Source organism: Natator depressus, chromosome 7, assembly GCF_965152275.1.
Source record: "Natator depressus isolate rNatDep1 chromosome 7, rNatDep2.hap1, whole genome shotgun sequence".
NCBI lineage: Eukaryota > Metazoa > Chordata > Testudines > Cheloniidae > Natator > Natator depressus.
In genome coordinates this window covers 39,643,543-39,670,839 of record NC_134240.1, presented here as the reverse complement: position 1 = coordinate 39,670,839, position 27,297 = coordinate 39,643,543, and the positions used below count along the sequence as shown (strand labels likewise).

Genomic DNA, 27,297 nt, shown 5'->3' with positions numbered 1-27,297 from the left:
CTTTGCCCAAGTAAAGGTTGCCGGGTCAATTTAAGCATAATCTTGGATTACTTTTGTTTACATAAAAATTTAATTCACATTTAAAAAAAATCCACTTGACAGACTAGAAGCTAAATCTACTAGATTAGAATGAACTATGTTCAAGAGAATGAAAGTGAATTTTTCACACCAATAGATAAGGTGCAGAAAGCTGCCATAACTAAGTGATAAAAAGATTTTTTTTTATTCGGCTAAAGTATCTTATCAAGAAAATATGAAAGAAACAGCATTTTTGAAAATAAATATTACCTTATGAACTCAGTGTACAGTAGGCATGCTTAAAAAATTCTCAAATTAAGATTTTTACCAGACTCCCACTTTATAGATTACCATAAGAAATATGTTGTAAATTATTGTTGGTCTGTGGTGGTTTTGCATTCAGCTTTGCACTTTAGAAAAGGGTACAAAGACTGAGATAACTTAGGGAACTAGCATACCAGCTTTTCTGATCTGGAAATGTAGTTCAAATCCTATCTTAAGTTATGAGTGCAAATGTGTTTCTTAGCCTAGTCCCCATTTGTGCACATTATAAATCCATCATGTACCATGGCACAATTCAAGAGGATTCTGCTCAAATAAAGCCCACATCTCTAATATCAGGGACTGTGCAGGTCAAATTCTAGGTATTGTATGTTGGCAGATATAATGAGGTTGTAATATCCTACATAGAGACCAAGTTAGCCACACTTCCTCCTGAAGCTCTGCTTTTCTCCTGCACCCCAACAGTCTCTTGGAGGGCTGGCTCTTCCTGCACCCCAGAACTGCTCAGGCTATTCTGTGCTACTCTGCCAGTCTATTTCCCTCCCTCCCTCCCTTCTAAAACACACAGCCATAGCGAGGAGGTGATCACTTTAACATTCTATTTTGTGCTTGTTTCCCTGCTGTTACCATATGCCTTTGGCTAAGCAGGGAGTGGTGTGTGGACTAACTGGGGGCTATCTACTTGCAGGTGTCCATCACCCCCATGCTATTGATAAGAGTTTAGATATGTGATAAATGATTATTTTGGAGGGCATAAACCAGGAAAAAAGATAGGAGAAAGCAAATCCAAATCAGCCTCTAAATCTGTCCGATCTTTCTCCAGTACTGCCACTGGTTGAAGCTTTGAAACTCAGGCAGGCTCGCTGATGGTTGATAGTATAAGAACCTAGATAGATACTACCAGCTAAATCACACCAGTATGTTGATTGAACCATTCCACTTCTATGACACAGGCCTCTGCCAGCTAGAAGAGAAACTCTAAAGTTTATCTATAACTACTTTGTAGGCCAGCCACTAATGGGTAATCAAACATAGAGCAGTAATATGCATGTGTATCACCCCGTACATTTCAAACTTGCGTGGAGAAGCTTTCACAATGCCTGCTCACACCTTTTCTGCCTGTGCCATTGGTCTCTCACTCTAATAAACACTAAAAATTCACTGATAAATTAAGGGATGAGTGAAAAAATTAGAACTCATACTTAGTCATAAAACATTGCCTACAGTTCATATTTTTGCCATTCTGTTTTTTCCTTTGACTTTTCCCCTCAAAAGTTGTGTTTTCTCACTAATAACATGTAGTGCAACCCTTCACTTCTTTTCTGACCCGATGGATTGGTCAACAGGCTATTGTTAGCTTCCTCCTCTTCCCCACCCCAAACACAGAACACTGACTGCCCCCCCCACCCCCAGCAATGCTCTCTCCTTTTGCTCCGTCAGTTCCTACTGGCAGCACTGCTGCTGTGAAAGCCTAGTTGCTGATGTTAGTCGCTTTCTTTCACCTGTCTTCTTACTGATGGGGGCTAAAAATAATAGTCATCTTAGCATAATAAGCTGACATAATTTAAGGACTGCAGACATGGCATAAAATGTACAGCTTTCAGAATTTAACCTTATGAAGGGTATTTGCAACTGAGACACAGAAAAAGAAAGAACTTGCTGTTCTATGCAACCCAACAATCAATACATTATTTTGTAGAAGGTCTTTATATAGTAAAAAAAATTAAACGGCTAAAACAGTGGGTCTATACTCGAGTGTTTACTTCACATATGCATGAAGGGAAAAAAAAAGTTGGATCAACAATTCTGTGTTCACATTATCCAGGCTTCCAAGTGTCGTCGTCGTTGTGTGCCAGTTATCTGTGTTTGTGTGGTAACTGTGTCCCCACTTTGTGGTAGCATGGGTTTGCCTAGTATTTTGTCTGCTTGGCTTTTTGTGCTCGTGGCTGCCTTCATTTTGCTTTTGCTTTGAAAACATTTTTTTTCCTGTTTGTACATTTGGCTCCTCTTTGTGTATGTGTGTGTGTGTGTGTCTCTCATACGTACCGATCTGATTGTGTTTTGTGCTTTCCCCTTTATGAAGTGTGATATGTTATCTGTTGGGTTTTTTACGATACAAATGAGACTTTTTTTTTTTTAAAAAAAAAAAGCCTTTCTACTTACTCGCTGCAAAACTATCAACATGCATGGTTCTACATTTGCATTAAAATTAACATGGCTTGTCTTTTACTAGGGATGTACCACATGAGTGGACGTTCGCTTTCTTTAACCGGTGCTTCCCATCAGTTCTTTGATGGCTTTAAACTCAATTTGTTTTAATATTGCAGTTTGTACAGACACTCTAAATGCACAAAACTGAGCCACTTGTTTATGCATATAACATCCAGAGACTATGGACTTCAGCTGCCTGCACTGCCCTAACCATATGCTACATTTTTCAAAAAGTATTCTCTAGCAGTGTTCTCTAAAGGTTGTTACCTCTGACATCTCTTTCCTCTTTTTCCCCTCAGATCCGCGTCGTGAAGGCATTCCGTAGCTCTCTCTATGAAGGGTTAGAAAAACCAGAATCTAGAACCTCCATTCACAACTTTATGACTCATCCTGAATTTAGGATAGAAGATTCCCAACCCCACATTCCACTCATTGATGACACAGACCTAGAAGAAGACCCTGCTCTCAAGCAAAACTCTAGCCCACCGTCTTCGCTGAACAAAAACAACAGTGCTATCGACAGTGGAATAAATCTTACAACTGACACAAGTAAATCAGCTACCTCTTCTAGTCCAGGAAGCCCAATACATAGCCTGGAGACATCACTTTAGCTGAAAGTTCACTGCAAAAAAAATAAATAAATAAAAACAGCGACAGAAGTATATATATATATAGATAGATAGATATATAAAAAACTGTGCTGGCTGAGAAGCTGTTTGAACTCTTACTCACTTTGTGACAAGTGAATGGATTGCTGATCACAGTGGTTTTGGGGAAAGAATGAATGGCTGATTTACATACCCCTTTTTGCTCCCTTGCAGAAAAACAAAAACAAAGAACCCTCCTGCATGAATGTACGGTGCACTTCCAGCCCCCACCCCGCTCTCTCTCACGCGCACTGGCTCGCTCTCTCTCTCTTTTTTTAAGCAGTAAATGCAGAGGACTTTTTTCTGAGGCTATTTATCCAATTCACTGGTCTGTGAGTTTTTTGAAATGCTTGTGTGGCATGGATTCAGTTGTATAGATTAATTTAAATAATGGTTTTGAAGTTGCAAAGCTTAACTTGCACAGTAGATTTGCACCAGTTGGACAGAGAAACTTAATAAACATTTATGAGATTATATAGAGAGATATATACATAGAAATATATACATAATTAACTATATATATGTATATATATGTATATATCTATCTATCTATATAGTTATATATAAAGTTTCTTTGTTGGCATGTTGCCTTGTTTCTGCTCAAATTGCTCTGACTATTTTAACTTATTTATGTCCTAAAAAAAAAAGAATGTAATTTGTTTACAAACCTGTAGATAATATCCTTAACTATTTGTAGGGTTAAGAAAGCACTTCCTGCCGAAGTAGTATAAAAATTGCTCAGCTCTTTGAAAACTTCTGTAATATTGCACCTTGGATGTTTTATTACAACCGTGTTCTGATTTTGCCTGCCCTTTTTTTTTTTCTTCTTTTTTTTTGGTTAAATAATGTAGATACTGCTAGCAAACAACAAAAGAAGCCAAAATGTAACACATTGGATGTAGCATTGTCATCCTATATATGGGGCAGTGACCAGGCTTCCTTTGTTTCAAATACAAAGTTGAAATGATCAGGTTTTCTTCCCCCCCCCCGCCCCCCATTTTTTTTTTAAATAAATAAATTGCTTGAACTTGTTTCGGTGCAACACTCAATGATGGAGGCCATTTCATTGTTTCAGTGTATTGCAATGGCTTCTTTAAAGTATTTTTTTAAAAAGGTTGTTATATGAAACTCAGTTTAGTTTATGAATAACAATTCAAAGATAAGTTATATTTGGCTTTGTGTATGGAGATCAAACTAGTGTTGAAATATTGTGATATATTGTGTTGATTCTTTTCAGTTAGTAATTAAGACATTTATTTCCTTATTAATTACAAGACTATGGGCTGTTGGCATTTTGGATGGAAAATCACTATGGTTTGTTGCTTTGACTTTTTAAAAGAAAAAGATAATCATTTTCTGCACTATCTAGATCTGAATGAAATTTTATGAAGTGTATACTGAAATGTGCTTTGTGTGATTTTTTTTTATCAAGCTTGTCTTCCTGTAGTCACAAAATATACTGTAGCTAATTAACAAAGTTGTTTTACCTATGTATTGAGCTTTCTACAAGGGAAGCTGTTTTGAAAACCTGCAGTATCATGAGTGAGAAATATTTTTCAAGATGGTAACAGCCCTGGTAACTTAAATTTATGAGCTTATATAATCACTATGTCAACCACTTGAATGCTAAGCACTTTGTGGGTCACAGATTTTTCATAAATAATTTTGTATTTAATACAAAGTTTGCTTCAAGAATTTTCAGCAAGCATATGATCTTTTCCATAATCTTGTACAGTGCAAAAGACATTTTGAATAACATGATCAGTTATGCCAGAAAAACACTTTAAACTAGCTTGATAAATTGATTTGTTGTTGTATTGTGTTGTTTTAAAGTTGGCTAAGAAAGCGGTGCATCTCTGCAGTCACAAGAACTATTCCAAGCCAGAGAACTCTCCAAACAATATTAGACTCCTGGCCAAACTGCAGATTGAAATGACTAAAAGAGTTTTCAGGGTGCATCAGGACTATTCAGCCAGGTAAAACTCTAATCAGCTTCAGTTGCCAGCTTCCGGACTTTTGTGCAGAAGCTTGAATGTTTTTTTGGCTCAGACTCATAGCTCACTGTCTGATTCAAACTTTTCACTGAACAGCAGATCTTTCAAGGCTTACAGAACTGTTTTCAACAGATACCGTTACTCATTTCTTAACACTAAAAGCTGGCATGACAACATAATTGAATTTAACTAATTCTTAGTAGCAAAGTGATTGAAACTTAGTAAGCATTGTTTCTTGGATTGTAAATACAGGGACTGACCTTTGTATAACATGTATTGGGTTTCTATGGCCTATTTGGGATACCATGTTCAGAAAAAAGAAGTTTTCCGTTCTATTTATAGGGAAGAGCCTCTGTCAATGCATTGGACTTGAGCAGCTACAAAATCTGTCAGTACTGGAACATAATTTTCAATAACTTAACAATGATGATTGGCTTTTATTTTCAAGCTGTCTTTTTCTTCAGATTCTTTCTTTGTTTCATTTGATTTAATTTTCGTCGAGTAGAACCCCTTCAGAATACCAATAGGGTACCATTTGCAGACTTGAAAAACTGTTTAAAAATAAATGAACACAGCATTCTGTGTGTATATATAGTAAAAGCATATATAAACTGAGATGCATAGAAAACTTGGGCTTCTGTGAGCAGAGACTGTGCTTTATGTATATGATAAATTATAGACTTTTTTTAAAAAAAGCATAGAATAGTTATGACCTTTCAACTACAAGTCATGCATCACAATTCATTTCTTTTATTGCTTGACCTCTCTGTGATGGGAACAATGGATCAAAAACCAAAATGATCAGTTTGTTAAAATTCACTGCAATATATAAATGCTTGCTCTCTACATACTGTACTTAGCAGCATGAGATTTGTGGAAAACAATACAGTGGTACATTTGGCAATCCGTCCCATTAGGGGTTATTAATATATATTAATTCATCTGTTTTTATGAATTTTTTTATCTAGACAATAATTGTAAATAAAGAACTTACTGTCTCTGTTCATTTAATACTATGCAAAAGGTTATGCTTTCTATTGTTTATTCTTATTCCTACAGTGTGATGCTGGAATGTTTGTGGTTTAAAAAAACAAAAAAACAAACAACAAAAAAAAGACGAAAGTAAGTAAAATATGTGATGTAAATTATTTTATAGTTTGAAACAAAATGATAAAGTTTTATTCTTGCTGCTTACTGTCTAATAGATATCTCCTGGCAGGAGCACAAGTGGAAAATTAAATAAAAATAAATTCACAAAGCAGCATGAACAATAATGGTCTGAACTTAACATCCTTCTTTATTTTCACTTTAAATCAATAAAACATAACTTGAACCCCATGGGCATATTTTAATGCAAAGGGTGTGTGTGTGTGTTTGCACGCATGCATGCTTTTTCTCGGGGGTGGGGGGGAGTAATGGTATGAAAATGATTGTGAAAGCCTCTCATCGTAAAGCGCGTACAATGACAACCTTAGGTCTGCACCACATACCCTGACAAGCCAGCCCAGATCACCATTGTTCCTAACAAACTGTGGTGCTAGCAATCAATGACAGAGATTGCAATTCCTAACTGAGGTTTTGCAGTCTGGTTCCATTACTTTGTCCATGTAGTGGTGGCTTGGGGTGCTGGGGATCACAGGTAAGATGTGCCTATTGTTTTATGTGTTTGTTGGTAGTGATGAAGCCCCTACATAGGAGGCTTGTGTAGTTTAACATTAGCCGTGCATTGAGTATACATTTTAATACAAATTAGGTACATTTTCCTATCACTTTTGCACTCGTGGTGGTAGTTTTAGTATGTCTGTCTTGATATTGTTTCTTCATTCCTCTTCACCTCCATATTGGCCCCAATAATCATATTAAAGCAAGCACTAATGCTTTTTCCACTCCATGGGGTTCAATCTAGAATCTGAATCCCTCCCTTTGAAAGAAGGACCCTCAAGCTTTTGGGATATGCCCAGTCTGCATTTGATGTTGCAGGGCCTTTTGTTCTTGTTAGTGCATAGGGCTTGATTTGTCCAAACTCCTCTCAATGCAGGGATGCAAAAAGCCATGGGGAGATGGTTATGATTCTCTAATTCTGCAAAATCCTGCCCCTGCCATGAATTAAAACAGCCTAGGGGCTGCTCTAACTTACCCCACTGGCATAAGAGTCATAAGAGTCACTGCTGGAGGAATGGCATAGCAGAATAAAGCTTTGCTGTGTCCCTACCCTCCCCGGTATACCCCATATGCCAGGAGTAGTAGAGGGCAACTGATATAGAAGCTGGCTTTACCAGTTTTGAATTCCCTCACACCAGAGGAATACTCTGCTGCTTTGCACCCTCTAAGTGGCAGAACCAGAGAAGGTGAATCTATCCAAATATCCTGACAATAATTCTCATCCAAGCTGCTGAAAAAATATATCCCTTCACAAAGGAAATGTGCCTCTCTCTCTTTTGAAGAGAAGGCTTTGAAAAAATGTGTGTCCTATTTTCTCTCTTAGGCCAGTCTACCCATTTTTATAATGGGCACTTTCTAGAGAAGGGCTTCTTTGGCTTTCGTTATTAGCAGGCTGAAATAAGACTCACTAAAGCAGGGAATAAAATTGGCAATGCTGTCTCAAAGCACCATTTGCAAAAGCACCTACGTGGCTTATAAGATCAATTCCCATTGAAAGCCAGTGGGAATTAGGCACTTCAAAATTTCTACCCATAAACCTTAAGCACATGCTTGGTTCTGAAAAAATGTATTGAGGAAAATTACTCTTTTTCAAAATGAAAACTCCCTAAGTAATTTAATTACTGACAGGCTAGTAGCTTTCTTGGAGAACTCATGCATTCCCAGAACAACTTCAGTACCTCTAAGCCACTACATCTAGTTGTCATCCTGCTCTTGTAGCTCTCCTTATGTTTCCCCTGACTGCAGTCAGCAGGCTTGAAACACTTTTTGGTTGCCCTACCTTTGTTTTAAAATCTAATATGTGATATTGTTCCTGTTTCCACTTCCTCCACGGTCTGACTTTATGTTGTTTGGGTGGAATTTCCAAAAGCATCCACATGACAGGAGCACAAGTCCAATGGGAAGTCATCTAGGTGCTTTTGAAAATCCTGGAATATCTGATCTAATGTAACCATTGACAATTACAACAATTTGGCGTAGGGAATGAAAGAGAAACCTTGGCTAAGTCTTTGATAAATGTACATAGTTAAACCTGACATCTTAATAACGGAATATTGATTAAGGAAGGTGTAAACTTTGCATGGCCTAAAGCATGCTACCTTGGTCTCTCATTATTCTTTCAAATTCTGCACAGTAAATGTTTCTCATGGCTCTGTTCTACTCTGTTTAAGCTGACAGCACCAATTTAATATATCTTCCATATTCAGGCGTAATGCTTCATCTGAGTATGAAGAAGATTGCTTTGTAAATGCACAATTGTATATCTCAGGTTACCACGCTTTTAAATTAATTAACTCTGTTTCTTACTAGGCATCTTTTCCAGTGTTGGCTGCTGCTGAGCAGAGCTGGGAAAACTATTTGTTCAGAATAATATTTCTTATGAGTTTTAGCTTATTGTTTGGTTAATGAATGGTCTGGGAAACAATCCTGAAGGTAGCAAATCCAATCGTGATTGTAAGTGACAGCTTCAATCCTATGGTGTCCTTCAAGAAATATTTACTTTGACTGTTGATTGTGTGTGTTGGGTTATCACCTCCATCACCTGTATGGCTTCTGATATTGTTTAAACAATAACTGAAAAGAATAACACATACTGGCACTAAACTCTGTAAGACTTTTTATGGTTCGCAAATGCACTCTGGTGGTCTTAATACCCTCAAATAACATTACTCCAGGAATCATACGTAACTTTACAGTGCTTGTATTCATGAAAATATTTGTGTGTCTGGTTTTTGTTTACAATTTACAGGTCTACTACTGAACTGATTTGACAAAGATTGTAAGTGCCTTTTTAGACACAGTGCAAAATTCTCCATCTCGCCAATAAAAGGAGGGGTGGGGAAGTCTGGATTAACATCAGGCACCATTTAAAAACCAAGGAAAATATAAATTATAGATCACATGATTTTAGAGTCCTTCTGCATTTTTTTGCTCCAATACAGTCTGCAATACAGTGCAAGTTCTAAGCATTCATTTATTATGAAGAATTAAGGTTGCAACCAAAGTTCCATTATATGAGGAACCTTCAGCTTTGCAGGCATCCATGTCCTGGAGGAGCTTGGACTAAAATTTGCAAACTTTGGGTACCTTAGTGACCTTATTAGCAGAGGTGTTGAGCACCTAAACTCCAATTAACTTTATTTGGAGACAGATGCTCCTCATCACAGAATATTAGGTCACTTTGGTTTCGAGAACTCGATATGGATTAACATGCCTATTTTTCGCACTCATGTTTTAAAATGTTGACTCTAATTTATGCTCTTAATAAATGGAGAGATCAATAGTCTCTCTGTGGTTAAGAAGTCAGTAGTGTCCATTGTAATCCTATATAGTGAAAATCCAGATAAATTTAACCCGATTCACTTGCTCACTAGTTTACATCATGCATAGGCTAGGCTCTTAGAGAGAAAATAGTAAATCAAGGACTAACAGTGTTCCTTAACAATGGGTGAGTCCCTGTGCTTGAAGCATATAAAGGAAGAAATGCCACTGCATAAACTTTTCAATTAACTGCTTGTATGTATGCACATGTGTACCACACACCCACTTCATGGAGCAGGCTGAAGCTGGTGCAGAAACTTAAACACAATTTGCTTATGCTGATTGAAGGATAATGTGTATATATTTCACTTGACAAAATAAGCAGGGAGAATACACTAATTTGCATGAGAAATCATGGGAGTAGGCACTGGAGTCAGGGAAAGGCAGGGACCCTGCAGAGATCTTAACCTCAAAGGCAACATGGACCAAGGCAAGGATGGAAAGGACCATCTCTACCTCCAAAGCAGCCTTCCCTAAGTTAGCTCCTTTCTGCTCCCCAGTCACCCCTTGCTTGTCCTGTGGCATTACTGCCCCTCCTTATTACTTAGCATTCCTGAAGACTTTCTAAGGTGTTCACAAGCAACTGTATAATTCAGGAGATTCACAAGAATAATGCCCCACACGTGTTCTAGAGAGTGTTCAAAGCCTGGAAGCTTCAGAGAGTCCCTCGCTATTTTCTTCTTGCCTAGTTCCCACTATGCTGGGGAGCAATAAAAGTTCTGCTAATTCCTAAGCTTCCTCCTTCCTATGTCTCCTAGGAAGTCGGCTCCCACGGTCTCCTTACTATTCATGCTCAGCTGATTCCCTACAAAGCCTGCAGGAGTTACTGTGAACCTGAGGCTTGCTGAACTAGTTCCCCAATTCTTTCCAAGTACACTTCATAAAGTATGTACGTATCGAAAAGCAAAGGTGAATTAAAAAAAATTGCAAGACAGCTTGAAGGGTTTGAGTAACTACCTAAAACCTCTCTTGGAGAGCTCTCTGAAAACAAAGAAAGTAGCCGTTTAAGAGTGATACCCTATATTCCAGCCAACATCTGTAGTCCAGTCAATAAAACCTCATGGCTAATAACATCAAAGTCTACAAACAGATCTAAAAAAATCAGCACGGACAACTGACTTTTGCTAATTATTGAGACATCATCAATGAGCCCAGTGCAGTTTCTGCTACATCCACACCTGAAACTAGATGGGGAGGGATCAAGGAAATTGGAGAACTCTAGGTGCTATCTGCACTAACACGGTGCTATCGGCACTGGAGTGACCTTGCTAGAAAGACTAGAGACAGGCTGATGATTAATTATCAAGAGATGGAGCAAATAACTTACTATTGCTTATTTGGGGAACCCTGGCAATCTTTCCACCCTGAAGGATGCCTGAGTCATCTCCACCAATAAAAAGAACCAACACCTCCATGCTATGTTTTCATATAAGCCATAAATAGGAGTCCAAGTCTAGCTCATTTGTAGCACCCTAAAAATTCCCCAGCATCTCTAACATTTCAGTGAGGAAAAATATCACAAACACTAGCATTTGAACCCTACAGAGACACATCCCCATGAAGATGGTCTCCTCTGAATCTCAGCCACAAAATTTGTCATAATGAGAAATATTTAATCCTGTTGCCAGAAATGGCAGCCCAGTCATCAAGTTGTCTTCCGCTCAGAACAGTTCTAATGAATAAGACCTGGCAGATGCTATCCTCACAGGGAAGAAGGAAAAAAATGCTACTTTTCTCTCCATCACAGCCACAACATGGGATTACATATATCCAATTGCTGCAAGCAGTTGGCCTCAGAATGAGAGAAAAGCGTCCAGCACATATAGCCCTTCCACTTGTTTCATTTGCTATATGGCATCTATACACCAAGGTGATCTGAGAGGATGATGCTTAGAGAGGGGAGGCTGTATCTGTGACAGATTGTGCAACTGCATGCTGTATCTTTGGGGACTGTTGTATTAAATTTATGAATGGTTTATGTATGACTGCATTCTTCTCTACTGGGGAGAGTATTACAGCTTCTCCAGGAGCTAAGAGGGTGTTGATTGTCCCTGGGATTGTGATATCTGTCACAGTATCAAGATACTTTTAGTGTTATGGATAAATCCCAACATTTTTCACAGGTTTTGTTCAGATTTTTTTCAGGTTTCGTTCTATACCTGTAAGGTATAGATACTTGTTTGAAAATGTATATTCTAGTAATATTCTGAAACAGGTGCTTGTGATGTTTTTTTATATATATTCCTGGTTATGAGTCGATGAGAAATATTGCATAAATAGCGCTTTCATAGCACATACAGCCATATATACTTTAATTCCTAGGCCTGACTGAAACCAGAAAATAAAAACAAAAATGCCTAACCATTCTCACAGGTTTATTTCAAGAGATGAGGGATGGCCTGGGTTGGCTTTTATCTTATCGCCTAATCCCAATAGCAATTGTTTCGAAAGCCAGTTAGAATTCACTAAAAGACAAAGCCAACAGGGAAACATGTTCAAAAGTGAAGTTCTCTGGGCTGATCCCCACCCTACCTTACAGCATGTGAAGCTTCACTGCAGCCAGGAGGCTCTCACCGTGTTTAAATCAGGGCAGAACTTGGCCTCCTGTTGTTTGTTTAGAGGACTCTCTCTCAGCAGAGTCATGATGCTGAATTCTGCCAGTAACCTGAAAGGCATGGAGCAGCCTCATTCATGTGTCACAAGATTGGAGCTTTTACTGTGACAAGTAGGAGAAGAGCTGTTGAAGAGCTAAGCAGCCTACGTCAGAAATCTTCAATGGGCTAATCAGTTCTAGATTTAAAAAATTGTTAACTAAATGTTACGAGGAACACACAAAGCACAAACCATCTTCAGAGAAGAATAAACAGGTGAAAACAACATACAGCAAATATAAAAATAGTTGAATTGGACTTATCTCTTGCCAACCACTCTATCGCTGTTTAGTTCCGCACACCCTTGCATGGCCAGATATGGTTCAAGCTCAGAAGTGGAAATGTTGCAATACAGAGATGAGAGAAGCTATTTTCATGGTATTTCCAGTCCCATTGAAAGCATGAGGTGCAGGCAATGCGATAGATATCAATGCCTATTTTGCAGACCTCTTAAAGGTTTGGATAATTCAGGAGGAGACTGGTCTTTCAAAGCCCCAACCTACCCTCTATTTTTGTTGGTACACATTCCCACTCTGCTAAGTACCTGATTTGTAGGTGCAATGAACATTGGGGCCAATGACTGCTATTTTAGGAGGGGGGACAGTATTCCAGGTGAAGTCAACAGTTGCCTATATTGCACCCATACAGCCTCTTTTGACATACGCTTCAGTATGTCCCTTTTGCAATACACCACCTTGTTTCACCAACTCCTGTTCATTGACAGTGACAGCTTTGAAAAACTTTCTCCCTGGTTTCCAGCTTTCTGGGTCAGTATTCTGCAGCAAAACTGCACCAAGGAAATGCTAACTATTTTTATCCTTTGATCCAAGAGTCACCATTTTTACAATAATCTGCAATGAGGGCTACATTTGCAGCCTATTAGCCCAGATACATATAAAATTATATAAACAAAAGAAGTGCTTGTGGCACCTTGGAGACTAACCAATTTATTTGAGCATAAGCTTTCATGATGAAGTGAGCTGTAGCTCACGAAAGCTTATGCTCAAATAAATTGGTTAGTCTCTAAGGTGCCACTAGTACTCCTTTTCTTTTTGCGAATACAGACTAACACAGCTGCTACTCTGAAACCCATAAAATTATATGTCCTTCTGAATCTGATATCATTTGTTCTCATTATTCCTCACATTCGCACCAATTTTGTATTATCTATGTGCTTGGAAATTACACTTGAAGACCATTATCCAAGTTATTTCTATAAATAATGAACAAATGATCTGACTCCCAAACTGCTCCAGTTCGTACCAGAATCTTCTCTAGGATGAAATAATTCACATTTATTGTAACTCTTGTTTCCTGTTTCAGTTGATAACCAAGATAATAATAGTTTTATTATTCCATAACTTGTCTTAGGGTCCAAACTGACCCCCTGCCATAATTCCATTGACTTCAAGAGAGTCAAACCAGGAATGAACTTTTCCCCAGGGGCCTACTCTCTTTTCACAGCTTATTGTCTTCCCTGACACTGCTGCCTTTTTCACTTCAGGTAATCTGAATTTCCTAGCAACTGGTTAGTAAGGTTTTGGGAGAGTTCTTGGGCACCTTCCTCATATTGACTCTAATGCACAAGCAGTAGTCACGTTGAAAATAAAATTTTGCAAGCATTTGAGTGTATGACTGACCAGTTTGAACCTCTGAGAGCAAACAACGTTTTGCTGCTCTGCAAAATTACACTATTCAGAGTAGAGTTGACAGCCTCTGCTGGTGTTTGTCAGCCAATATGCAGCCCCTCTCTCAATTACAATACAGCATGCTAGTGTGCAATGTCTTTTTTGTACAAACTCTCAGCTGGAACACGTAGAGGTGTACTACCTCAGAAAAAAAATGAGTGCTCCGTTGGGGCTGTGGTGGACACCTGAACCAGCAGCTTAGGACTTTGGACAGACAATATTTGCAGCATCGTGACACACAGGCTATCATTGGAATATCACTGGAATAAATGGATTTATCAAAGCAGCTTAAAATAATGAACTGGCAACAGACAAACACTGCTGTTTTCTTGATCTCTGTCTCTTATGCAGACCCTCCGAGTTATAAATTGTGTTTAACTTCTACAATTTAATAGCTCTCTTCCAAATTGTATATATTGTGAATAAATGTTGACAGGGATAAAGTATCCTGAAGCCATGGCCACTTTGTTCCTTCTATGAGCACATAAATAGTCCATCACTGGGCTCCAAATGTTCCTGAATTTTAAGAACTTGTTGACCATGTTTTCAACTGAAAAGGACTGTGTTTTACGGGGGTGTGCAGTGCCTGCAGTAACGGGGCCCTGGTGTTATACTAATAAGAATGATTTGAAATGAGATGAAGACTTGCGTCATGTTTGGGGCACTGGACAGGGACTCAACCTCTGGCTTTGCTACAAACTCCCCAGGTGACCTTGGACAAGTCATCTGCTCTTTCTGTGACTCAGTTGCATGTGACAATATTCTCTACCTCAGCTCAGATGTGTGTTGTGCAAATGAATTCATTAGTGTTTGTGAGATATTCAAGTACTACAGCAACGGCGGTCATAAAAATAAATAGGAAGGCTTTTTCTTCCAAAAGATATAGATGATATAGATGAGAGAGCTCTCACAGCACCAGGACCAGATTGTGCAGATGGACAAAGAGGACGTTGGTTGTTAGACCAGGAGATGGAAACAAAGTTCATGAAGTAAGGTGGAGCCCCAAAGAGGGTCTGTGGATTCTCAGTTATATTGGTTAATAAGCGTTTGTGGTTACTCTGTAAAGGCTGGCCCAAGAACTTTTGCATTCGGTCTCAAAGCAGACAGAGCTCATGCTACAGCTTGCTTTTATTGCTCTTGTCAGGTGTTCTTGGCCAGGGGAAGCATGAGATCTTGGTTCAGTGGGGTAATAACCGAATCTGCATGTGGAGGTGGAAGGCTGCAGAGAATATAACACTGCAGAGGATGCATGGTACATAGCATAAAGGGACATGATATTGCAGCTTCTTAGACCTCATCTACACTTGTAGCAGTATGTAGGATATGTGTAGCTAAATGCTGCAGTGAAAGGTTGCATCCGCACTCTGCGAATATAGACTAACACGGCTGCTACTCTGAAACTCATTGCAATGTTTACATGTGGCCAGGGCCAGCTCTAGGTTTCCCCCGTTCTTTGTGTGTGTGGCTTTTACACATGTTTGCACTTTGCAGTGTTTTTGTTTTATTTTGGTTTTGACTGTTTAAAATTAAAAAAATGAAAACAGAGAATTTGTAGTTAGTGAAATAAAACAATTTCCTACGAGTGTGCTCATTTAATTTTAACAAAATCACAATTACAAACAATTTGGGTTCAACTATACCCTGTAATGAAAAACGTTAGTGTCTTCCGATGTGCCCAGTTGCTCCTAAATTAAAAGAATTTATATGAACTGAATTTTTCTGGTTTTTATACTTGTGTAGTCTTTTAATCATTCAGTGAAATGTAAATTTTTTGCAGTGGTACTTTCAATTGAAATTAATGCGAGTCCTGAGAAACGATTTTGAGACATGGTGGACCTCAAATAATTTTTTAGTAATTTCAGTTTTGAGAAATGGCGCTCACCAGAAGCCACTGTTATTAGTAATGTTAAAAGAACGCGTAATGCTATCGCAGTGTTTGGAGTGAGGTGCTCGGGGCTGTTCCTCCCGCCCGTGGGAACCCAGCCCGATCTCAGACCCGGCCACACCCCGCAGAGGAAACGGCAACTGACAGAGCAGCTGGGGGGTGGGTCAGCCACTGGGAGGGGCGTGGACTCACCGCTCGGCTCGGCTCGGCTCCGGCCCCTCCACCCTTGTGACACGTGCAGCAGGGGCGGGCGGGGGGGAGGAGCCGCATCGCCCCGCTCCCCCAGTAGTGGGGGGCCAGGGTAGGGACCGCCCACGGGCCTGGACCCCGTGCTGAGCCAGCTGCCCCGCCCCACGCAGGGGCTCATTGGTTGACTGAGCGGGGCTGGGGGGGTGGCCGGAACGCCGCCCCTGGAAATGTGCTGCCCCAAGCACGTGCTTGCTTTGCTGGTGCCGAGAGCCGGTCCTGCATGTGGCAGTGAAAGGCTCTGGTCGGGGGAGGCAGCATGGAAAGGCTCCAGCAGTGGGGAGCCTTTCCCCACTGCCTCCTCCCTGCCGGAGTCTTTTATTGCAATGGGGAAAGGCTCAGGCAGCAGGGAAGCAGTGGGACACCTCTCTGCTAAAAATAGCAGTGTAGACCTGGGAGGCACTGCCTGGGTATGTAGAGACCCATGTAAGGTACAGACCCCTAGGGTTCAGGCATGCAGTGCACTCTACTCACCTAAGCAGTGCAGCACCATCTACACTGCTATGCATTCCCGTGCTATCTGGGTGTGCAGGAAATGTACTTTACATACTGCCATAAGTAGAGATGTACCTTTGGAAGAGATGGAATGTGACACACTGGTGGCACGTTATTTTCCCAGTTGGTGTAGAACCACATGATCTTGCCAGTTAACATAGTATGTAATATTAGCTGGGAAGTCATTAATGTAGGTCACAGTCTTCTAACCTGCATCAGGCAAAAACTGAATATTTCACATGAGAACGGAGAAAGGACTTCTTAGAAATACAGCTTTAAATCACTACCAGTTGGCATCAGCAGACTTATGGAAATGCAGGAACATTACTGCCCCAAGTATGGCCTCAGGGAAACCGGATTTCCCTGGTGCAGTTTCCAGTGCTGCATTCGAAATTATTGTTTATATTACTGTAGCACCTAGGAGCCCTAGCCCTGGACCCAATTGTTCTAGGTGCTGTAAGCATTTTATATTGCTGTAATGCTAAGATGCCGGACAGGTTGTCTTCCCACCCCACAATGTGCTAGGCACTCTACAAATATATAGTGAATCATAGACATGTATGGAAGGAAGGGACCTCAGGAGGTCACCTACTAGTCCACACCCGCATAAGAAGGCAGGTTAAGTACTTCTATGACAGTCTCTGCCTCAAAGCCCTTACAATCTACAAGACAAGATATCATAAATAAATGAGATCCTTTGGAGGTTGGAAATTTGGTCTCGTTAAAATAATTATCCATCTTGCCTGTTCGTAATATTGTTAGATTGTACTATAAAGAAAATAACTCTTGAATTTCCATCATGTTTATGATCTGAGGATCTCAAAGTACATTTTTCAGAGTAGCAGCCGTGTTAGTCTGTATCCGCAAAAAGAAAAGGAGGACTTGTGGCACCCTAAAGACTAACAAATTTATTTGAGCATAAGCTTTTGTGAGCTACAGCATCTGATGAAGTGAGCTGTAGCTCACGAAAGCTTATGCTCAAATAAATTTGTTAGTCTCTAAGGTGCCACAAGTCCTCCTTTTCTTTTTTCAAAGTACATTGCAAACATTAATGAATTAAATATAAATCCCTGATCAGTAGTGAAGCATTATCTCCATTTTATAGAAGGAGAATGTAAAATGCAGGGAATTTATAGGTGTGGACTATACCCTTACTCCAGTTGAGTAATACCTTGCTCTGTGAATACTCCAATTGATTCCAATGGGAATACTTCATAGCATAAGGTATTAACATGAGCAACAGAATCAGAAGCTGGCCCCAAGTGGCTTACCCACTGTCACACTCCAAGATAAGGAATTTTTAACAGTGAGGATAATTAATCATCAGGCCAATCTACCTAAGGACATGGTAATGCACATTGGAAAACATAATCCCAATTATGCCTATAAAATGATAGGGTCTAAATTAGCTGTTGCCACTCAAGAAAGAGATCTTGGAGTCATTGTAGATAGTTCTCTGAAATCATCCACTCAATGTGCAGCAACAGTCAAAAAAGCGAACAGAATGTTAAGAATCATCAAGAAAGGGATAGATAATGAGACAGAACATATCATATTGCCTCTATATAAATCCATGGTATGCCCACATCTTGAATACTGTGCGCAGATGTGGTCGCCCCATCTCAAAAAAGATATATTGGAATTGGAAATGGTTCAGAAAAGGGCAACAAAAATGATTAGGGGTACAGAACGGCTTCCGTATGAGGAGAGATTAATAAGACTGGGACTTTTCAGCTTGGAAACGAGGCAACTAAGGGGGAATATGATAGAAGTCTATAAAATCATGAGTATTATAGAGAAAGTAAATAAGGAAGTGTTATTTACTCCTTCTCATAATACAAGAACAAGGGGTCACCAAATGAAATTAATAGGTGACAGGTTTAAAACAAACACAAGAAAGGATTTTTTCATGCAACGCACTGTTAACCTCTGGAACTCCTTGCCAGAGGGTATTGTGAAGGCCTATACTATAATGGGGTTCAAAAGGGAGCTAGATAGATTCATGGAAGATAGGTCCATCAATGGCTATTAGCCAGGATGGGCAGAATGGTGTACCTAGCCTGTCTGCCAGAAGCTGGGATTGGGTGATAGGGCATGGATCACTTGATGATGATCTGTGTTCATTCCCTTTGAAGCACCTGCCATTGGCCACTGTCAGAGGACAGGATACTTGGCTTGATGGACCTTTGGTCTGACCCAGTATGGCCGTTCTTATGTAGATTCACTGTCATTGGCAGTCTTTACATCAAGACTGGATACCTTTCTGAAAGATATACTTTAGTTCAGCAAGAAGAAATGGGCCTGAAGCAGGAACTGCTGTGTTAGCTGGAGGTCAGACTAGATCCTAATGGTCCCTCTGGTCTTAAAAACTTCAAATCTATGGAAACCAGAGCTGGGAGCAGAACCGAGATCTCCTGACTTTCAGTATTGTGGTTTTCTCATTACCCAATAAAGAGGGCATCCATTTCCTCCAAGCTGCATTTGATAACTGTGGAGACTTACAAACAATATTCCATTTAGTGTTCTGTTTTATAAAAATGAACTTTCCCCTCACCCAACAGCTGTATCTGTGTTTGGTTTTGACAGCTAATCCTAGTAAATCTGCCCATCTTAGTGACAGAAGGTACTGTAGATATGCTGTTGTAGCTTCACGACTGCAAAGGGAGGTTTTGCAGAAAGTCCATTTACAAAGTGGATCTACTTGTCCTTCTGGAGTGCTGCTACCAGACTTCACCCCTGAACGTCAGCTCACATTTATTATTTCTTTCAAGTAGCTTTTTTTGGCAGGAGCTGTGCCAACCCATTCTTCAGACTGTAATATTCAAAGTGACAGGAAGTATGTCACTCATGTTGTGTTAATTACTTCTTGTGGCATTTAAAGCTAACATAACTCTATAGTCTGAGTTTCCTGAAATTAATTGCTGTAGTGAGACTAATATGTTTTGGCAGTGGTTACAGGGAAATACAATACCAGGCGCCAGGGGTATTTGTCAAACACTCACATCAAATAAGCTATTTATACTCACAGTACACAGGTATGTGCCTTTTAATATACAATTATAAAGTGAATAGAAAAGCTGTGCTCCAACCCAGAAGCTGTTGTGGTCAGTATTACTCCAGGAGCCTCTGACATTGTGAGGAGCCCTCAGAGTTTTGGGGTTGATTATTGACATCTTCCTCAGTGTAGGAGAAGACACTATAGGCCATTGCAAAAATTTCTAGGGATGTGCTATTTATATAACACCACCACATCCATGGGGAGAAGCACCAGGCTGGCCCAGGAAAAGCAGTTACCAGAGATGGATGAGAAGAACAACAATGGGTAGGCTTTGAACTGTTGAAGCAAATTTTGGTGAGCTTGCCCTCTAAAAGCGGCCTGAGTTATGGTTACTTCATACCCTAGTAGAAAAGTTGTAAGGCATGTTTCTTATGCATGGGAGAGTAATAAACCGGACTCAGTACTACAGGGGTATAGCATGTGTGTAGAATGGCAATTAAAGGGGTTTCAGAGTAGCAGCCGTGTTAGTCTGTATTCGCAAAAAGAAAAGGAGTACTTGTGGCACCTTAGAGACTAACAAATTTATTTGAGCATAAGCTTTCGTGAGCTACAGCTCACTTCACTGAATGCATCCGATGAAGTGAGCTGTAGCTCACAAAAGCTTATGCTCAAATAAATGTGTTAGTCTCTAAGGTGCCACAAGTCCTCCTTTTCTTTTTAATTAAAGGGGTGAAACTGATATGATGCTCTAATCTAATTGGTTCATCGTTTGTATACTGAAGTCCTAATCCTCTGGCACAGTGTGCATCTGGGCGGATGAGTATTCTCCTTGCAGGTGATGGTCCACATTACATAAAAGACCTCTCTCCAAACCAGGAGATCCTCCATAAAACTAGAAAACAGTCAGTCAAAGTGGTTCAAGCTAAATTGTCTGCTATTCATAACAATAGATGGCAAGACTGTAAAATACGTATGGTTGTAACTCTCTCCCAAAGCTCTACAGCATTTGTAAGTATGAAAGAACAGCAGACATCAGCAAAGACCTTCAAGCAAATTATAATTCTTGTCTCTGCCTATTCCTGGGCAAATGATAAAACTTTCAGGCTTTCCCCATCTTTTGCAGCATTTATTTGTGCGGAATACGTAATGCATGGCTGTTACAGAAAATCCCCTCTGGAGACTGGCTTCAGTTTATTTATGCAGAATAAAATAAGGGCATCTGTTCTAGGTGTTACAAATGTAACATACCGACTCCATTATAACATAACTGCAAGGATTGTCTATGGAGCTCCGAGCCAGCAAAACAGACAAAACACCATTTGAAACAGGACTTCCTCTCCAACCATTTAATCACCCTCACAATTCAAATGCTGAGTGGAAAAATGCTGAGCTTTGAAGCATGCACCAAAGTAATCAGATTCAGGCTATTTCAGAGCATAGGTTAGTCAGTTGGTCTATGAGCAACACAGACTGGGATTTCTGGTGATGATGTCTCTATTTTCAGATACAATTTTATAGGAGCATTCTGACAATTCTAGGCTACTCTGAACTAAAGTATTTCTAGCAGTTGCTACTAATCACTCCTAAGGAACTGAAACAGGCACTGAACTGAGTTCTTCACCCAGTGTGTTTTATTAGCTAATTGGCTCTGGAAACTGCATGGGGCTTCTAAGGTAATATGCTGGTGAGTCAGTGAGTTGGTTTTAAAGATGTCAAAACTTTAAAGCACTCCAGCCCAGAGACTGCTTTACTCCTTGCTCTGTTGGAAAATCAGGGACTGATAACAGTCCTTGAACTACTCAGTTTGTTTTCACGTCAGACCTATCAGTGGAAGAGAACTATTGGTGGATCATGGACAAAATTGCAAAATGTAACTGTATAGAGTGCCAACTCCTATTGACTTTTAGTACCAATTAGGCACCTAATCCCATTTGTGTCTTTGCAAATCTTCCCCTAAATGACTATGCTGGGTGAGAATGATTCAAAATAGATACACATTACATGAACACTGTTGGTGTCACTAATGCTCTAAAAAGGGAAAAAACAACTATTGTTAGATGGCTAACATAATGAACAAAACACAGATTTTTAGTCTGGATGAGTTATTTGAGACTAAGGAAAGCAAAAAACCAAATGGAGAACCAATGTGCCTGAGACTGAGCAGATAGCATGTTACTCTGTAGCAACAATCTTTAATTCACTAACAGGACTGGCTCCAAGCAGAACTTTCAAGGTACAGTTTGTAAAGAGATAGGAATCATAACATTTCTTTTACAATTACATAGCAGCACAATGGTGCTTCTATATAATTTTTCAAAAATGTGGGGGCAGGAGCATGTACCAGCAGGGAGAACGTAGTTCTACACAGCCACAAGGGGGATAGGTGTCTTCCATTAACCAAGCTGCCTCTGTTCTTAAAGCATAAACAGCAGTATCCAAAATTGTGTAGACAACCAAGGGAAGAGTTTGGTGGACCTATTAGCAAATCTCTCCTTTCCAGAAGCAGAAGTCAGTAGCAGAAAAGGCACAGTATGGTCCTCTTTAGCCCTGCACTCTTATCATAGAATCATAGAATATCAGGGTTGGAAGGGACCTCAGGAGGTCATCTAGTCCAACTCCCTGCTCAAAGCAGGACCAATCCCCAATCAAATCATCCCAGCCAAGGCTTTGTCAAGCCTGACCTTAAAAACTTCCAAGGAAGGAGATTCTACCACCTCCCTAGGTAACGCATTCCAGTGTTTCACCACCCTCCTAGTGAAAAAGTTTTTCCTAATATCCAACCTAAACCTCCCCCACTGCAACTTGAGACCATTACTCCTTGTCCTGTCCTCTTCTACCACTGAGAATAGTCTAGAACCATCCTCTCTGGAACCACCTCTCAGGTAGTTGAAAGCAGCTATCAAATCCCCCCTCATTATTCTCTTCCGCAGACTAAACAATCCCAGTTCCCTCAGCCTCTCCTCATAAGTCATGTGTTCCAGACCCCTAATCATTTTTGTTGCCCTTCACTGGACTCTCTCCAATTTATCCACATCCTTCTTGTAGTGTGGGGCCCAGAACTGGACACAGTATTCCAGATGAGGCCTCACCAATGTCGAATAGAGGGGAACGATCACGTCCCTCGATCTGCTTGCTATGCCCCTACTTATACATCCCAAAATGCCATTGGCCTTCTTGGCAACAAGGGCACACTGCTGACTCATATCCAGCTTCTTGTCCACTGTAACCCCTAGGTCCTTTTCCGCAGAACTGCTGCCTAGCCATTTTTTGGAATAAAACATTATTATTAAAACCGAATACACAAGTTGTAGCTTAATTGAATAAGCAGAAAGACATGAGAAAGCTCTTCTCTGCTTAGTCAGTGAGGTTTGTGTCATGAGCAGAGCTGCAGCTAATAATGATAAAAACAGTTCACCTAGAAAAACAGGGCAGTTCAAACAGATAATCTTAGAGATCAGCTAAACTAATTGGTATAGTAGGCATAGAGAATGACATTCACCCCTATGCTGAGGGCCAGTCCAAAGCTAACTGACTATTTACAAACTATTCAAGCTCTCAAAAACAGGAAACCCTTAAAGAAAATATAAACTAGGTGATGGAATTGAGAAGCAGAAATGGAGGATACTGAAGCAATCCAGGTTGAAGAATGTTTTAAAAATCATGGCAGATGGCATTCTTCGACCTCAGAATGTAGGCCAATATAAATCTGTTGGAGGTTATAGTTCCTAAGTTTAATGCTTAGAGTTTTGAATTTTATCTACCTAAGTGACATCCAAAAGTGCACAAACATAATTGAAACAACATTATAAATCCAACTTCAAGCTCACCGAACTTCAGCCCATTTGTTTAAGCTTTCTTAACAAAATAAAAATGAATTTCACGCCCCAAATGCAGTTTTGGTTTTCTTCTAATTGCCACTTTATTGGCTGTTAAAATGAATCATGGTCCAGGGGGTAAAATGTCTTGCCATAGTATGTACTGAGAGTTGGCAGATTTTCAGGCTACTCTGCATCGGTTTGGATCAGAGAATGGAGATTCACAGTAATTGTTAGAAATAAAAACATTTATTTCTATCTTTTCATTTAAGCTTGTTCTGTTCCTTCACTGATTTTATTAACGTCTGAGTTTTTTTCTTTTTGGCAGCTCTGAATATTAAAAATGTGGTTTAAATTCCAATTTAAGGGATTTTCGTGTTTTGAAACCATGCCAACTACCAAAGTAGACAATGATGTACATTGCAACACTTTTCATTATTCTCGTATTCTAGCCAGCTATAATATGGTTGCAGCAAAAGTTTAATAGTAGTCTGACTGAACAACTTATTTTTATGTCTCTAGGAATAATAGTTAACTCTTCTCAAGGCAAAAGGCATGCATTTGTCCATCTTGAGGATAAAAAAAATCAAATAAATATCCTAGTTTCTTTCTTAATTATATTAGAAATGAAATATTCGCATCCTGTGGGTAACATGGCAGGTGAATGTGCACTATAGGCTGTGATTGGTAAAGCACTGCACGCTGCTGGGTCTACGTGGACCAATTAATGTGCAGCATGTTAATGTGCTTTAGAAGTCACTCCCCTGTATTCCACATTACCCCACCATGTACAGCAGTCCTTAGTTTCTCATACCCTACTTTAGGATTAATTTTAATGTCTGCCTTGTTATATTTTAGCATTGAATGTCATGCATGTGAATTCACAATATATCTACAAAAAGAAAAGGAGGACTTGTGGCACCTTAGAGACTAACAAATTTATTTGAGCACAAGCTTTTGTGAGCTACAGCTCACTTCATCGGATGGGCATCCAATGAAGTGAGCTGTAGCTCATGAAAGCTTGTGCTCAAATAAATTGGTTAGTTTCTAAGGTGCCACAAGGCCTCCTTTTCTTTTTGCGGATACAGACTAACACGGCTGCTACTCTGAAACCTGTCACAATATATCTAATACATCCTCTGGACCTGCCAACCTTGTGAGAAGGCTCATGGTACATAATGACTAATCAAAGTCCTTCTGTTATTTCACTTGCCAATGGTGACTGGCCAGTGGCAGCAGAGCAGCCCACAGACATGACATAGGAGGGGCAGATGTAAGTCCTGGGAAGGCTGCTGGGTGGGGGAGTAAGAACAAAGAAGTCAAGGGAGAGCTGCTCAATTGCTCCTCAATGCATAAGGGCCCCAATATTGCAAACTGGATCCATGTGAGTGGAAACTAGTGCCAATGTGAAGCCCCAGTAGCAGGAGCAGAGCCTATGTCAGCATAAAATAATTGCAGCCATGCTTTCAGTGCTAGTACCCTGCTAGATCCTTTCCAGGTAGCTGAATAAACATTCGCTCAACAATTATAGAGCCGTTCCTGATCATTTAAACAGGCTGGAATTCTGCATTGACCCACAATCACTTCACATTATTTTATTGCAACCTTTTTAACCATGGATCGAAATCAGTCTCTAGTATTTCATGTCACTGTTCATTTTAAACTTTATTTTTAGCAGTATTATTCTGCTGGTGGGGAGGAGTTGGCTGAAACCTCATTGAAGCTGAGCATAACAGCTTCTCTCATTCAGGATAAATGTAAACACTGCTTTTGTGGGCGTAAGGTAGCTGAAACAATACTGCCCAAACCACAGGCCACATATGAGGCCAATCAGGAGTCTGAACAATGTGGGAGGAGGGGCTTTCAGGGATGTGAAGGGCATGGTATTATTTGAGGGAGCTGTGCATGAGAGAGAAAAGCAGCCGAAGGGCCACAGAAGCAGACAAAGAAGGCAAAAGAGAGCTCCAAAGAAGCACTGGTAGCATAACCTTGAGAAAAAGTTAAGAGAGTGCATTTAAGAAAAGTGTTGGCTGGAAAGAGGCTTGAAACTGTCTCCTGTTTGACTCCCACAATGTTTGAGGAAACAAGACTTTATGTACATTATTTGTACATATATATAAACAGGCATGCATCAGAGAAATACCTTCGTCATCAATTTCTCCTCCTGTTGGAAACAACCTGCAAGACCCTGAATTTTGGCTAACTGCTCAAGTCCAAAGGGGAGCACTGGTTTGAACTTTGGCATTCTGTTTCCAAGGAGAGACAGTGAGACGGTATTCTTGTTGAACCAAGATGGAACAATTTACAAATGGCCAAAAGGAGTTAGAATGAAATCTAAATTAAGATGTGGAGGCCTCGCAAAAGGAATTCAAACAGCATATGAAGGTGTCCCAGAAAGGCCCAAGAAATGCCTGCAGACGCAGATGAAATCTTTGTTGGGGAAGCAACTACAAAGTGTCTGGACAGACCGAGAAGCCCACATGCAACACTTCCAGTCTGGAATGGCAAGACACATAGATGAGATGGCCAACAACTGAATGCCATGTTCCAGAAGGTTTTCCACAATATAGGGTAGGCCAGGAAAACTTTCGTGAACTTGGAACTTGCTAACAGAAATGAGCTATTGGAAGGTCTTGAAGTACTGAGAAATCATGTCGTGAAGGAAATCAAAGGGTCACAAACCAAAGTGGAAGTTTGCTGTCTGGATGTGATATTGAGCCAGCCAGAGTACTTGCACTAAGACCAGACATTTTCTCCATCTGTAACTCTGAGGGCAGATTATTCCAGCTCAAATAATGCAAACAACCTCACTATTTGTGAGGGAAAACTCTCTGCAAGGCTTATTTGACTCAGATGGCTGGGAAGATGAACAGGACTGGGGTTTCTAGCACTCAACGTGAGTGAGCCTAGCTGTGATAGTGCTGCAGGTGGACATATTCAGACCAGGTTCAAGCTCTTGACATACAGTTTGGCACTAGCCATGAATCTGAGCTGGCCACTGCCTAGCTGGAAGGAGAGGGAAAGAGACTTCACCTGAAGTGGTAGAGGGCCTGCAAAGACTTGTGTTCCTGGCATATCCAGATACCAGTGAGGACTTCCAGGATAAACTGGCAATGGACTGCTTTATTGATGCTCAGCTGGACTTGGACTTACAAACGAAGATCAGCAAAAGGAGGCCAAAGACAATCCGAGGCTATGCACTTTGCCATGGAACCTAAATCTATCCGTGTCACCTTTCACCAGAAAAGGAAGCAGGCATTAGTGCAGAGGATGGAAGTACAGTTGTGTCTAATACATGTGATGGAAAAGAGGATTCTAATCTGGTTCACGACATTTTAAAATGAATAAGAAAAGTGATAAATTCAGTAAATAAAACAAGAGAAATTGTCTGTAATGCAAAAATTAAGGGAGGCAGTTCTTTTAAATGCTGGTACCATGAAAAAATGGCCATAAAAAGGACTTATCAACAAAAGGAGGACAGGACAGAGCATCACAAGTGTCTAATGAAAGCTCGTCACCCATTTTGGAAAATAGAGGGACACCAAGCTGAAGGGGCAAAGTTTGGAGGATCAGCCCCACCTGTTTTGTTTAGATTTGGGCAATTAAGCAACACTAATGGGAGTTTGGCTATTGAGTGAGTGATAAGATCTATGAAAGGCATAGGAATAATGGACACTAGCTCAAACATAATGTATTAGACCAGACATGCAAAAATGCTAGGGAATAGGGGATCCAAAATTGAACCACCTAATGGGTTTCAAATGCAGACAGTGACTGGGGAACACACCTGCTCCACAACTGGGTTTGAAAATTGGACCTCTGGAATTCAAGCATGAAGTCTGGATAGCTGAAGTAGTGGAAAGCTAATAGGTTTGGATTTCATTA

At 40.2% G+C, this 27,297-nt stretch overlaps 1 protein-coding gene across 19 annotated transcripts in view; it reads left to right on the top strand.

The window, feature by feature from the left end:
• ATP2B2 (ATPase plasma membrane Ca2+ transporting 2) overlaps positions 1-6,499 on the top strand; it is a 714,211-nt gene extending 707,712 nt beyond the window's left edge. For 10 of the 19 annotated variants that reach the window (XM_074958179.1, XM_074958178.1, XM_074958180.1 and 7 more), the window contains one exon: positions 2,811-6,498. In XM_074958179.1, the coding sequence (XP_074814280.1) occupies positions 2,811-3,122 (312 nt within the window). In that variant the 3' untranslated portion in view covers positions 3,123-6,498. Of the gene's footprint in view, positions 1-2,810 lie in introns of all 19 variants that reach the window. The other 9 variants (XM_074958184.1, XM_074958181.1, XM_074958188.1 and 6 more) reach the window with 5 other exon arrangements.
• The last annotated feature ends 20,798 nt before the right edge of the window (positions 6,500-27,297 follow it).